Source organism: Lipophrys pholis (genome assembly GCF_963383615.2).
Source record: "Lipophrys pholis genome assembly, chromosome: 17".
NCBI lineage: Eukaryota > Metazoa > Chordata > Actinopteri > Blenniiformes > Blenniidae > Lipophrys > Lipophrys pholis.
Genome location: NC_137643.1, coordinates 4,158,727 through 4,174,609, shown reverse-complemented (window position 1 = coordinate 4,174,609; position 15,883 = coordinate 4,158,727). Strand labels below are relative to the sequence as shown.

The window sequence follows — 15,883 nt, the reverse complement described above, 5'->3', positions numbered from 1 at the left end:
GCATTTGCTTGCAGGCCAAATGAAACATCAGCATCATGGAAGATAAGGCGAGAGAGAGGAGATGGATGTCTGAGCTGGACTCATTACTCAGGTGAGGAGCCGAGCACAACTGAAGGACTGTCGTTAAGAGAAAGCTCAAACTAACCAAACGTGTTGTGCACTTTCATAATACCATTGTGCAAGTTATTAAAAAAAACAACAATGTTTCTTTACATGTATGTTTTTATTTAGCAGTCTTATTACTGGCTGTCTCTCTATACTGATGTGGGCGATTCGACCCTCATCTTCTCTGTCAAAATGTCCTTCAGCAAGATGATGAACCCCAAGATGGTGTGTGAGCACTTTGCATGGCAGTCGCCACTGTTGTGAGTGGGAATTCTGTGTGCGAATGGATGAATGGAACTGAGGATGTAAAGCGTGTTAAGGATGCTGAAGGCCCGTAAAACTAACTGCCATTTCTCATTTACCATAAAGTGTTGCTGTGCCGCCTATAAGTCTGATTACTGATCAACTGACCAAATTAAGCTTTGCTCAAGTCTTTAAGAAAACATTTATGATCTATAACAGGAAGCAGCGGAGATAAACCACAGCAGCAGACGGCTCCTCCAAAAGAAAACAAATCGTTTTCAAGGCTGTTAATGCTCATCCCAGACTTTGTGGATACTAATGTTCTTGTCACTTACAGGCAAGGCAAAGCAGCTTTATTTGTACAGCGTATTTTAGCAGCAAGTTGATTTAAAGGTCTTTAGCCTTGTTCTGAGTCTGTCCTGTCTGGCTGTCCGGGGGCCTATACTAAGACCTGGGCTGAACATACCCAGGATATCTCTCAGTTACCGAGTTAACTAACCAGACATGCACGATCCTGATCAGCGTAAACACTTATCCACTCCGTAATTCAGGCCGGGTTTTCCCTTCAGGATCAGTGCGTGTGCACATGAAACGGGCGGAGTTTACAGGGTCTGACCAATCACACACGCGGAAACCCAACAGCCCAGTTTATGGATTGAAGGAGCAATTATTCTCTGAAAAGATGAACAACTAGAATGGGCACTCGGTAGAGCGCATAGCTTCTCCAATGCCACAACTTTTTACTTACAGACGTTGGGGGAAGGTTATTTTTTGTTTGTGTCTATTTATTTATTGTTTTGATTGTATTTAACCAACGTTTCTCAAAAACTGTCAACAAAGTCCTAGAAAACTGTGAAAAAATGGCCCATGCAAAGCGGATGGGAGAGGCACCTCATGGGTGAGATCAGCATCTGTTGCCATGGAGACGCTCCCTGCTTAGCGTCTCACCCGGCGATGTTGCTACCTGACAGGCTAGTTAGCATCGATATGAGCAAACATGCTAGCGATGATAACTCAGTTCCGCAAACAAATGTGGTGTTGGTGAAGGTCTGCGCTCTACCGAGTGTAGTTCTAGTTATTATTCTCAATCTTTTAATCTGTGCAACATTACTGTTGGGTTACTTTTCATGTTGTTTTTTAATGAGGAGCTTCTCCTGCAGTTAACTGGAGTTTAGGCGAACAGTAACCTTTAAGAAAACAGCTAAAGGAACGACAGACTTGCTCGTGATCAGATCCTTCAGCAGATCTACTAATGTAGACACTTATTCATTTTGTCTTTTTTCAGGAGGACAGTGACGTCCTCTTGATTATTCCTGCTTCCATTGACAAAATGTCCGCTATCTGGTCACACTTTGTCCAATTTTGAATTCTTTAACACCGAGAACCAACTTGAATGACTCGGCGTAAACTTCTGCAACTGAAAAGGCCCACGTGGTTAAATAGCCACAGAAAAAAAAGTACAAATTGTGTCATCAATGAAAGTTATGAGCAGTTTAATGAGTGTGAGCTTCCTGCCTGCTGCCTGTGATAAACCCTGGTGAGATATGATTTCGGCAGTTCGGTGGAGTGTGGCATCGTGAGTCATTTTCACTCGGCCTTCCTCACCTCCGCGCCCCCCCCCCCCCCACCAGGGGCATTATGCAAAACTCTGCAGGGCCGTCAGCACAGAGGATTGAAGGGGGGAGTGTGTGAGTGCGATGGGGTGATGCAGTAGACGGATGGAGAAAGAAGGAGACATTGGAGTGTTTATAAGAGCAACAGAGAGACTCTTCCTCGTTTATGAACCTCTCCCTCTGTCGCTCCTTCATTCATCATTCCCTCCGCTCTCACACATCCTCCGATCCTTCACTCCACTTCCATCAAGGTCGTAGGCAAGGACGGTCTAACCATGTCTCCTGGCCTGTGATTGGCTCTCGATGCAGAGCGGGTGTTTAAAGGGACAGCAGGATAGTGGATTTTACTTTTTTTTTCTCCTCTTGGCCGAGACAGCAGCCATCTTTGCCAGAGTGAAGCACCAGCTGGGGGAGGCGTGACTGTGTTTGACAACTCCTGCCTCACTCTCATGGATTCTCCCAAAATGCCTTTTCGCCCTCTTTAATTATTTAGCAGAAGCGGTTTGAAATAGATTGCTAAATAGGCAGCTGGTCCAGGATTAGTTTTTTTTCCGTTTCTGCCTCTCAGGTCGGGGTGACTTCCTGCCCTTCAGGAGTTATTGATTGATTGTTCTGAACAGCAGTTTATTTATAGTTACAGCACTTTAATGTACAACTCTCCCAAACGCCAACTGAAATCCGTAAACTAACCTGGGCTGGAAATATCTTATACTGAAATCAGAGTGCTAACAGACTTTATTTGGATTTGTTTTTTGCCTTTCAAATGTTGTCTTTTTTCTTTTTCTTTATTTTTTAATGGAAAAACAACGTGGCCCAGTCACATTAGGCAACGCCTGAAATAGTGGGAATGAATTGATGCCCGACAGCTATTATGGAGACTAATGGTCATTTTATCCTCCAGACAAAACAATCCCAGCGTCGTTGGGGAATCTGTCAGGGAAGCACATTGAATGCATCTTTCCCCAGAGATGAACTCTGCTAAATATTACTCACCAGCAGAAATCTAAACACTTTTCACAAAGCACAACTAAGACTAAAAGCACTCGAAAGAAAACCTAAAGCAAACCCCAAGAAGGGATAATAGGACGAGCGTGTGGTACAATCTTTATAATACCTGTAGAAAACACATATAGACCCTATCATTAAACTCCAGAAAAGAATTACTAGTGTCATAAATACATTTTGTTATCAAGAAAACACTAATAAAGTACTCGTAGAATCTTGCACCTTAAAATTGCTAGATATTGTAAATTTAAAAACATTAGAAACACTATTTTGAGTGAAGCGTAAAAGTCTTCCCACAGGTATTCAAACTTTATTAAATTCTATTATAATTTCAGAGGATTGTGTGTATTCATAAGAGGTAGTGTGAGAACCAACTATACAAGTATAGATGTGTTTCCTTTCTGGGAGTCATTTTATGGAATGGACTGAGTGACGACTTAAAATTGTGTAAATCTCTGTTGTGCTTCAAAAAAACATTGAACGGTAAAATAATTAATGATTACAATGAAAAATGACTTCTATTACATTTTGTTGTGTTTTTCTCTTTGCATTACTTCTGTTATGTTTAGTTTTTTTCGGGGGGGGGAGTTTAATCTTTTATCACTGGTCTTGGCTAAAGTTTTTTTAAGGGATAGGCAAAAGATAAGCCTTGGCTTCTGCCTAGACCCATTTCGGCTGCAGATATTGTAAAAAGAAAAATATATTTTTAAACAAATGTGTGAGTGAACTTCAAAGCATTATATACTGAGTGCACAAAACTCAACTTTTGCACTGAAATAAACCATTCATTCATTTATTCATTCATTTATTCATTCATTCATTCATTTATATACAAATCTCTTAACACGGTGCACATGTAAATATCAGTATTCAAAATACACACACACATATCTTGAAAACATCAGGCAAGACCAGTTGCCTTTAAGACTGTAAATTCTTAAACACATATCATGTTGTTTTTTACCTTCTACTGGACTTCACGATCAACCATTCTTAAAAAAAAACCACTACCCTTAGTAAGATGGCATCTACAATGGCTAGTTGCTTATTTATTGTGCTTTTTACATCTGTTGTAACAAGTCTGAAGTCGGCAAGCTTCATGCACTTCAAACTGTTTAAACATCGCTTCCTTTACACGTGGAGCTCTGTGCAGTCAGTCCAGGCAGGAGCATTGATGCTGACCAGACAGAGGTTCAGTCTGAGGCCGTGTTGCTGTGAGGCATTGAAACACCTCGAGGTGTCACCGAGTTGTCCTTTGAAAACTTCAGCCAATGTCGTCATCATCCTCATCGTGCCGTTTCAATCTTTCTACTGAGTTAGAACTGACTCCACATGCTTTTATAAGGCGCTTATTATCATTATTAACCTTAATTTAGAGGTGAGCCGGGTTCCTCATCTTTCGAACTCAATCGAAACCACAAGTTACACTGACGCTCACCTTCACCAGGACGTTCTGTACGTCCGTCGTCGACACAAGAGAACACTGCTCTGCTAAATCCTGGCTTTGCTGTGGCTTGGCCAGTGTTTTTATTCTAAGATCAGCAAACTGACTGGAGCAGTAAGCGTGGGTGGGAGAGGCGGATGGCTTGCATCCACAAATACACAAATGTAAACTTGATGCACTTCCAGAAGGTGTTGTATCAGAGCTGTTTCTGTTGGATGGAACAATAAGGGAAGGGGAGAATTACAAAATCAACCAGTGGACTCCTTTAGTTGTGAACAATACGATGAAAGTGATAAAGGAAGAAATTGCGCTGTGGAACTTCAGCAAATCAAAAGAAATGTAAAAAATATTGTATTATCAAGGACACGGTATCTTTTATACCATACAGTCATCAGGTCTATAGGAAGCTCAGATTAGAATTCTTATTACCTTTCTCTTTCAGATGCCTTTTTCCCTTTTAATAGTCATGAGTGATTTATATGAATACCTCTATTCTATCGTTCCACAATATGGTTAAAAAACAGGGTGTAAATTCCTCTCTCAACGCTTCACCTTTATCTATTCATAGACCTATGTTGGTACTCCTTCATCTACAAACTCATCCTAAGAGGACTTCCACCAAACCCATCTTCCTCTAATACAGAGAGAGTCAAACTCCTTCAGACACTCATCACAGCAGGATTTTAAACTGGTTTAAAACTCAGGGTAACATCAGGAATACCACTGCTTGGTGTTTATTAAAGTAAGTAGTATTAATTAAGTCATATAGGACCGTTGTGTCGTGGGACCAAGAAAACAAAGCACAGCTGACAGAAAGTGATATAATATCTTTAGTGGTTAAAGCTCTCAGATTGCAGCAAGAATATCACCAGATCAATTCCACTTCAAGGCCCGACTGTTTGTTTATCTTCAAAAGCGATATAACACAGCTGAAGAGTGAATGGATGGATGGATGATATAAGGTTATGAAACTTGTCTGATAGATGTTACGGAGGCATTTTCAAAGTAACTGATAACGTTTCACCATTTGCAGTCACATTACTTTTCTCCTCCAAGCTCTGAGGGTTTCCCTGGTTCAATCAGTCTCATTGGAAGAGAAAGAAGACTGATGGACTCTGTTTGTTTTGTGACCTTTAGAAAAGATAAATGATAGGACGGGATACCACTGCTGACAGTGCTGTGATGAACTCCAGGCAGAAATAGAAGCTGAGTGAGAGGAAGAGGGAGCGAGAGTATTGAAATCCTTCATTGTTTGAAGCACAGTCAATCAACTGTTCCCAGAAACCTCAGCCTCTATTGCAAGCAACTCTATTTAAAATGCACTTTAAAAACACCGCAGTGGACCGACGTGCTGTACAAGAGAATAAAAAAGATGTGAAAGTGCACAGTTCACACGTTACATAAAATAAATAAAAGATGCAGACAATACAAATAAGAATATGCAGTTGAAACAAATTAAAAGGATAAAAAAATGTGGGTAGTATAAAAGGCATTAAAAGATAAGTAAGAATGTGTAGAATAAAGTCAAGGAAATAAAATTATTTTAAGATGGATCCTTAAATGTTTGGGCAACCAGTGCAACAATGCTAAAACTGGGGAAATATGTCTTTGTGTGTAAACGCTGCAGTTAGAACACAGGCAGCAGCATTCTGTACCATCTGAAGGCGACCAATGGAAGCAGCACCATATAGAGCGTTCCAATAGTCCAGCTCACTGCTCATAACAGCCTGGCCTGCTGTTTCAAGGTGTTTTGAAACTGTTGTTCTGAAACAAAATGACAGGAGATATAAAAGGTGCGAGGAGAGGATGTTGGTCATGAAGAGAAAGGGCAGAGATCCAAAAAGCTGGAGGCAGATGAGATGCAAGAGAGTGTGTGTGTGTGTGTGTGTGTGTGTGTGTGTGTGTGTGTGTGTGTGTGTGTGTGTGTGTGTGTGTGTGTGTGTGTGTGTGTGTGTGTGTGTGTGTGTGTGTGTGTGTGTGTGTGTGTGTGTGTGTGTGTGTGTGTGTGTGTGTGTGTGTGTGTGTGTGTGTGTGTGTGTGTGTGTGTGTGTGTGTGTGTGTGTGTGTGTGTGTGTGTGGGGGGTGTTACTATAAAACATACCGACTCACTTTTCTCTGCATGAAAGCTTTAAAAAAAATCTCTTCAATGTCCTAGTTTAAGGTACTAGTTTTCTTGAGGCAGGTTGGAGACGGGAGCTGTCCAGAGTGCTGAACCTGAAGCCGCGGCGTTCTCCAACCTTTTCACTGAGTGCTGTCCTGAAGCCATTAGCTGTGAAGTCTGAGGTCATGTGTTCTCCAAGTACTTTATGAGCATTCACATAAATGTTTCAGGTCATCAGATGGTTCCAGTTGTGTTTGCATCCCCAGTTTACACACGTCTGCCTGTTTCCAGTGCAGGTATTAAAATTTGATGTGCCGTAGTAGCTCTTTCTATGAGTGTTGCCTCACCAACATTAATAGTAATTACATATTAATCATATACAGTTTTAGATATGAAGACAGGAGCTTCAAAAGATATTGTTTATATATGTATATATATATACATACTACCTTTAAATCATAAAGAAACTTTTGAATTTGAATTGTGTCCATCACAGGGTGAAGACAGAGACACAGACAACACTCAGATTCACACTTTTGTCAATCTTAGGGTCCCTATTTAACCTCAAATGCTTGTGCTGTGGTAATAAACATGAAAACAAAAACAAAAAAGAACAAACAGTTCAAACCAATACACTACAGTGCAACTCCAAATGTATCCCTCAAGGGGCAATTTGGATTTTACATTCACACATAACTCATATTCATACATAGCATAAGCGATTTTCTCTCTCTGAAATATACAGACTCAAATTGAGGTTGTTTGTTGTTTGTTGTTACATACATTTTGCAAGTATATTAACATTCAAATGTTTTCTTACTACCATTGAATTCTCATTAGAGCATAATTCAGCCTGGTGATCCAGCACCAGTTCTGGTAGTGGGACATTCACATGCTGGCATTTACAGTCTGTTAGTTAAACGTTAGAGTTTGTGACCTGAATCCCAAGACAAGCCAGGGAGATGTCTTGGCGCGGGAAATGAGCATGTAACACCCTCCACTGCCTCAGTGAATACCGCAGAGCTCCCCTGAGCAAGGCACTTAACCCCTCGGCTGCTCCAGAGCTGCTCTGAGGACTCCTTGTGGGAGGCCGCTGATCTCACTGCTCAGCGCTTAATAGAAAACATCTGCGGCTCAGCACGTATGTGTTCTATCATAGAAGAAACAGTCAGTCTCACAGTATGACTTGGAAGTTGTGGCTTGAGAAGGTTGCAGGTTCGATTCCATACCTCCCCATGTCCACGTGTCAAAGTGTCCTTGAGCAAGACACTGAACGCCCAAGTTGCTCCCAGCGGATGGACAGTTTTACATTGTGGCCGCTCCCATTGGGGTGTGAATGTGTGTGTCAATGGGTGAATGTGATTAGCAGTGGAAAAGTGCGATAGCATTTGGGTGAAATCCATTTACCATTGGCAACATTCCGTTTGGCAGCAACGTATAAGTTGATTATTAGAGAATTAAAGCAGTTTCATTTACTCAACTTTCAGTGGGCTGCTTGTTTCTTTTTTCATCATGGAAAAAAAAGCTGCCGAGCGGCTGTCTCCCTCATTTACCAACTTTTAGCTTTAGCATCTGCATGAACTGTTGTCTCCAGTAAAGTTCTTCTGCTCGCTGAAATAACTTCCTTCTACTGACAGTGAAGTGGAAGACGTTCCTCTATAAGTACCACGAACCTGATCCTGATAAGCGTTAATCTGAAGCAGGTTATCAGCTCAGAAGTTGAACCCAGTGTTTTCCCTTCAGGATCAGTACTTCACATGAAAGGGGCGGAATTCGCAGCGTTTGACCAATCACACACATGGAGCAGCTCAGTTTACGATAGAGGAGCAATTATTCTCTGAAAATATAAACAATTACAACACATCCACTGGGCGACAACCAACACTGTTGCTGCAGCCAAAGCCAGAAAATTCCCACCTTCCTAACTTTGTGAGATTATACAATATTAATTAATTTGACAGCATAAACGGACATGCAGCTTTACTTTATTATAGCAGAAACGTATCGGACAGAGCCTCTTCAGTGCTCTTCGTTTAGTTTATATCTTCCATCCAGTTGTATTGAGGCTGAATTTCCCCTGTCTGAGTGCGTTTTGTGTTGGAATTTTAATTAATCACCGTGACGGCAGAGTAGATGTGCGCTTTCCATAAATTCATGTTTCTGCAGTTCTGTCAGCGGGACCATTATTAATAACCTCATTATTACAACTGCAACCCTCGTGGAGCCAAACAGACTTGGAACAAGTCAAGTACAAGAACAAAAACATCCTTTAAAGTGCTCAGTGACGAGGATTTATTTTATTAAGTCAAAAAGATCGCCCCAAAAACAGTTTCTCCTCTGATCCTCCAAGAGATCTGATTGGTCAGGAGGTTGTGCTTTTATACTTGCTGTGATCTTATTGAGAACATAACCTGGTCCAGAGCAGCTCAGACATTCAGAATAGGTTGCAGGAGTGATTTCTCCCAGTAAGAAGTGAACGAGTGTCGCAGTACAGAAAACCGAGGGTTAATCCCTGAAGTTACCTGGATAAGAGAAGCTCCAGAGTCGTCACATGAAAGGTTCCTGACAGTAAATAGCATTAGATTTAACCTCTTTCCACAGTACTGGACCTGTCTGCTGCTTTCTGGATGCTTGTAGATGTTTATTTCTGTGTCTTCTTATTGTAATTGGTTCATAAACCTGTTTCGTTTTAATTCCAGAACTGTTTACAGCATCATTATCCCGCTCCTGTCTCCCATCACAATTTCTATATTCTGTAGTTTTTGTAGTAAAACTGCAACCTTAACATCTCATGCTGTGTAGAGACGATGCAGATACGAAACATTTCTCAAACCCATCAGAATGATTTATATTTGAGTGGGAAAAGTGGTTCTGGGTACATTTTAATCCTACTTATTTAAGCTGTTAATACCCATAAAATGATGGATTGAAATTAAAGCAGATACAGATTATTTCTCAGGAAATTGCTCGGTCCTTTCTCTGATAAATTAAAGCCTTCCTGCATGAACATTGGTCCTTTTCTTTTCTTTTTTTTCCATAGTCCATAGGCGGGTGTAATCTGTGTTTGTCCTGCCGTCTGACAGACCAGCCGCGGCTCTGCAGGCAGGAATCAACCCCGAGATCCGTCTGTGGTTACAAATGAAATCCAGCTCCCATTCAGGTCCTGTGACATTGCATTTTTATCTTCAGATCCATCACCCATATCTGCTTTGAGGTTGATCATGTAACTACAATTACCATTAGATTCCACAAAAAGGCAGGAACCAGCTCTCTGAAATATTCTTTATTCTCCTCTTTCCTCTCTGCTCGCTCCCTCTGCTTTCACACCTTAAAATACACTCTTTGTTGTTTAACCTTGATGAATAGATGCACCGAGCTGTTCAATTCCTGTTTTTTTGGGGGGCGTTTTTTTACATTTTCTTTTCATCTGCTTCGTGCTTAAACTGTTCTGTGCACTTAGGAGCTGCAGAACAACCAGGCTGAGAGAGATCGACAACAAAGATGAAGTGGGGGGAAACAGAACTGAAGGAACAATACCGTGTAAATACTTTCAGATTTAAATGAATCACAGTTGAAGGAATCCTCACCTGAGTGTCGAAATCCCTTCATCCTTCACTCATATCCGTACATAGTTCAGAGACTTGAAGCATGTGAGTTCCAGGTCGAGTTTATTTAGAAATATAGAAGAACATTCAGGCCATGTTTAAAATACTCAAGTCCACTCAATATTTGTAAGTGTATTTGGACACAATCATCAGTGTATTTCAGTTTCTTCTTTTCAATCTATTATCAGCTTTCAAAGTGGTGGACAGACTGCCAGGCCTGGAGAAGAAACCATTTTAGAATAACTCAAACCAAAACCAACTCAATACAAGGCAAGACTTCACAAACAACACACTCAAGATTCATGACTAGAGTGTGATCAGACAGTTCACTCTCAGGCAGGGATCAACAGAGAGGGAAAGTCACGTGTCAGGATGAGATGATAAAGAAGCGAAGGGATCCGAAGCAGAGCAAAACGACTCCGCAAGAACAAGAGAGATCAGTTGACCCCTCATTCATGTTTTTTGTCACGAAACATTTGACTTATACGTACATATTATAGATGACATGTCTATGTGGTGATGAGGCAAAGCTTCTAATGATGAGGTTATTGGAGAAAGAACTTAGTGGGAGTAAAATCTGAGATTAATCGGTTATAATTTCCCGTTTAACCCAGATTTGACAGAAACTACGTCAGGCCACTAAACCAGTAACGTCTGTATTCATCCGGTCCCTTGTGATGCAGGGTTAGTTATTAGAGATATATTGCTGCTGTCACACTTTAGGATTTTTCCAGACGAAATAAAGTTGATGGAGCAGGAATCCGGGGCAGAAAGCAGGCCACACTGGCACTGCACATATGATAGAAGAGTATTGATCTAATCCGGCCACAGTAATGCACTCATACTGACCGGCCTGCACACATTACCAGACATTTACATAGTAATATACGTCGATGCCGTGACCGCCAGACACTGAATCACTGTCTCATGTGTTCATGTGTTCCACAACATGGTTTGCTTGTCCTTCATGTATCTGCTCGGTGTTTGTGGTTGAATCACTTCAACCGGGCCGGGTGGGCGCTCAGGGTTTTTTTATGCGGCAGCTGCACAATATTCATAGTCTCATGCTCCATTTGAAGGCTCTAAAAACAGCGGTGTAATTGTCTAATCTTCCACGGCAGGTGGTGCACACAGAAATAAAGCACGCCAGGCCACAGCTTTGCTCCAGCCAACCCTGAACATCAGCTTGTTTTCATTTCTGTCTGCCTGTATTGCCGGAGCCCTCATCAACACGGTGTCCCCCGTCTTTACACCTGAATGCTTTTCATCAATTCGCTTCGTTGTTTTGCATCAATTACACATTTCCTTTCTATTTCAGCGGAGTATTTTCAAGTCGTCCTGTTTTGTTGGTAGCTGCTCGTGTCAGGCTGTCAATGCAGCCCGAGATCTCGTGTTTGGGGAATAGTCTGTGTTTTTTTTTTTCCTCCCTGATGTTTTTCAATGTCGCAGATGTCGGAATCACTGCAGCAGAAGAGCTGCACTGCAAACAGCTGCTGTCGTCGTCAAAATAAAAGTGAAAGCAGAAGATTGTTGTTTTGTCACGTCTGATTGAAGAGTGACAAACATTGAAACAAGAGAATTATTCATTTAAATCCCAACATATGTAACATGATAAAAAAAAACATGAATTGTACACGCTGAACAAGTACACAAGAAGTGATTTCAAAGTGAATCTGTTTTTACGGCATGCTGAGCATTACGGGGTTAAAACGGGGCTAAAACTGCTCAGATGTATTTCAGAACTGAACCGCCCTCGCTTTGTTTCTCTTCTATTAATAACTGAAGCAATCATGTTGAGGGTTATCGCTGTTGGTTTAACCTTCCGTGTGCATTATGAATAAAGCACCATTAACATGACTGTTACGCAGCTGTTAAAGTTCTCAACAAGAAGGTTATTCTATTTTTATGAACCGGCTTCGATTCTTGCTTTATTCTGGTTATTGTCGTGGGGATGGAGACGTGTTACACCCTGAACAGCGCAAATATTTTTAGGGTCTAAGCAGAGCAGAGCGAGACCCTATTGGAATGCAAGAGATGATGATGATGATATAATTTGCATTTTTTTCTACTGCGCAAACTGCTGCGGTTGTGATGGCCGGAACGTGCTCAAACCTTTGTGAAACTTTGCACACACGTCAGAAGTGGCGAAACATTTGAAATTACAAAGTCATTGCATGTGTCTCCCAAAATGGCTCCATAGCGCCCCCTACATTGTAACATCTAAAATGGGCAACATGTTTTTGAAATTTGGTAGACATATGCAGTAGTTGAGCCACACAAAACTGACAACCATAATCTGAACCCAACAGGAAGTCCGCTATTTTGCGTTACACGTGAAACACAATTAGCAAGAGGCCTCGAGGCCTCGAGGCCTGGAATCTGGAACACAACCGTCCTTCCTGATGAAAACTTATCAAAATATTACACAAAACTCAAGAGGTGTGGCCACGGTGCTCCAATGAATACCTGATGGTTCGCCGTGAAACAGGAAGTGATGTATTCTGCTCCAAATTCTCCAAAACCTGTTCAAGCTGCTTGCACCTTTAATTATGTGATTCAAATCTTTATTATGCCACAAGGCTTTTTTTTTTAATAAATCCCAAAAACTGGAAAAGCTCAAAGCAACAACATGTCCCATTCAGAGCGGATGGGAGAGGCGCCTCATAGAGACCAAGCGTTGATCTTTTTTTTCACTTATTTCACAGTGCTTTCATTAATCTGAATTAATCAATGTTTAATGTTGATCAAGTTTTCCATACACACTTGAACTGATATCTCACTGAGGATTTCACGCTTGAAGAGGCTTATTAGTTTCATCTGAGCTTTTAAAACGAGTACATTCTATTCGCAGCGTATCCAGAGGGGCTGGTGAATCGGCACTTGTTTGCTCCTCGGAGGAATTCGGAGGAAACCCTATGTGCAGCGGCAGCCTGCGCACCACCGCGGAGGGAGACGGCATCCGGAGAAGAAGCCGCCTGTCGGCCGGATCTCCTTTCCCACGGCATCATTCGGGAGCAGGTTGGTGGAGAATCTCGAGCCGCTGCGCTCGAATCCAACATTTAACACTTTAATCTCAACCCAGCGAAGCTTCGCCGAGGTCTTTATCAAACGTTGCCTTGTCAAGTCACCGTAAGCCCGTTCCTCTTGAAAAAAAAAATGTTTTAGGATTTTATCTTCATTTTTGTCATAACTCACATTATCAACTGAAAGGGGCCATTTTCTCCTTCTATCAGCCGTTTTCTGCCCCGTTTCTTCGCCTTAAAGCCAGCTCTTCTGGTTGAACAGAGACCCCCACAAACAATCTTCTGAGGAGACCCGACTGACTGCGCCAATATGGGGGTAAGAGACATTAGTGTGAATTGTTGTGCTGAGGTGTTGAATTGTGCGTCGGCGGTGGTGAAAGGGTTAAACGATGGATCCAGATGTTCATGTTCTCTGTGGCTGGACTGGTTAGACTGTCAGGTAAACCTTCCCCTCACCAGGTCACCGTGTAAAGTACCGGAGGTAACGGGACTACCCGGGGTAACGCGTTACTGTAGCGTCTCGGCTCTCGTTGTGCCTCTTGGTCACTCCAAACCAGCGTCAGCAAGATGATTTTTATTGAAAATCACATCTAGTGAGTTCCTGATAATTCACAGCAATCATTGAGGCTGTTTGCGTTACAATTGCCTGATAGTGATGTAACGCCAAAGTAACGAGTAACTGCACGGTGAGAGCAGGCCCGGCGTCTCCTCGTCTGCCCACCAATACGCATTTGCTCAGAGGAGAGGTGTGCAGTCTGCCGCACGCGATGGAGGAAATTCTAGCCTCCAAAATGAACTGAATTCTCCAGACTGCCTGGTGAGACGCCCGAGTCCCGCACGAGCCGAAGCCGCTCGTGAAGAGCACGCGTGTGGGATGCGTAATTACGCGCAGGAGCGTGAGAACTGCCGCTCACGGTGAAAACCGCTGCCCAGACTGCGGAATATCCTCATGACACACACACTCTCCTCAGGAAGGTGTGTGTTCACGGATTCATTCAGAGCTGTGAGATGCGGGATCGAACCACGCAGATCCACGCAGCCTTGTGCGTTTATCTTATTCAGCCGCCATTTGATGCGGGTTGTTTTTTTTTCTCGGCTCGTTGCATAATGTGCCGGTGCCTCCTGTTGCTGATGGGTTGGTGAAAAGGTGAAGACGTTTAGTTGTAGGTCTGGGCTCCAAATCTGCACAAGCAAGTGCGTCAAAATGGTTCCTCAGCCCCCCTCAGCTCAGCCCCCCTCAGCTCCGCCCCCCACCCTTAAAAAATGGATATGAAGGTCCCCAAAGGAAGGTAGACTCCTGGAGAGTGGACACCTCCACAGTCTGCCGTCCCCCAGAGCCTCACACACACCCTCCCACATCTGTCAGGTCGAAGGACATCCTGTTCCAGACTCTAAATTTAGAGTATGTGATTTAATTCCTACAAAAAAATGACTTTCATTCTTGTAGATTTGTTATTCAACAGTGAACAAACTCGGTATGTGGGACTGCTTCCTGAGGTCTGCTGCCCCGTCTCTTATTTCTACTGGCTGTTTGCATCAGGTTGGTTGTGGTAAGTGGAGCCAGTGAAGTCGTCCTACAGGGAACTGTGGCTTTATTTCTTCACTCTCTGTGGTCTAATAGTCCATCTTTTATAATAAAGTGTGATGGCCAGTGGTTTCTCCAGTGGGGGGTGCATTGAGAAACGGTGCCGCTCTGTCACGGTTTGTAACGCTGTCCACTATAACGCCGGAGGGGGAAACCGCACACAACTCCAACTACTGCGTTAAAGAGGGGGGGGGAGTGGAAACTCCCACGGTCAGCCATCAGAGGGGGGCGGGGTGTTAGATGGAGTGAGAGGATACTCGGGTGTAATTGGCTGCGGTGGGGGCGGGGGGACGCCACGGGGAAGCTCGGTTGACAAGGCAACACGGGGCCATTTGATCCGGGCCAATCGATTGATCGGGAGCGTCGGAGGCGGGACGGAAAGCAGAGATGAAACAAAGGTCAGCTGCAGCAACGCTCACCGGGAGGAATCGTGACCAAGAAAGTGTGATTGACACTGACTGATGGAGGTGGAGAGAGAGAGAGGGAGGGAGAGAGAGAGATGCCTTTGTGGTGAGTCACCTTGAGAATGGTGAACACTGGAAAAAGATGAAGGACTGGAGGAATGCTGGGAGACGCTGGGATGCTGCAGAGACGACTCGGGAGCTCCAGGAGAAAAATGAGGATGAATACTGAGATACGATGAGGAAAGAAGATGAATAGATCTGCTTGTATCCCATAATGCACCTGGGGCGGAAGCTTCCAGAGGAGAGCCAATCAGTGTGGGGGTGTGTGTGTGTGTGTGTGGGGGGGGGGGTAATTTATACATGATGAAGGCTTTATGCAGCAGCTCTCCACATTATGAGATCTTCACTGTAGTGGCTCCTCTCCACTCCTGGATAATTATAATCTTCATGGGAGCGACGACACCAGTGAATCTCTCCATTCTCAGTTCGTACTGTATGAATAGATTCAACATCCGTTATTAGTCGTGGAGCAGTTCTGAAAAGCAGGAAACGTCGACGTTCACCCAGTGTGAGCTACGTTTGCAAATGTTTCTCCGTCAAGGATTTTTTTAGCTGGTTACTCCCGCCTCGCTCCAGACGACCACCGGTGTCTGCTTTAGTTCCCAACGCTGCAATGTTTCATTTGTTCATCACTGAATTTAGAGAAAATCTTCGAGTTTGGCGTCCTGTGTGTTTGTATTGAACTCTTAGTGATT

The 15,883-nt window shown here is 43.1% G+C and overlaps 1 protein-coding gene across 1 annotated transcript in view; it reads left to right on the top strand.

Moving 5' to 3' along the window:
- The first annotated feature begins 13,393 nt into the window (after positions 1–13,393).
- Positions 13,394–15,883, top strand: part of atp1a3a (ATPase Na+/K+ transporting subunit alpha 3a) — a 21,476-nt gene continuing 18,986 nt past the window's right edge. Inside the window, 1 exon segment of the mRNA XM_080485357.1 lies at positions 13,394–13,455. Within this exon segment, the coding sequence (XP_080341483.1) occupies positions 13,450–13,455 (6 nt within the window). The 5' untranslated portion in view covers positions 13,394–13,449.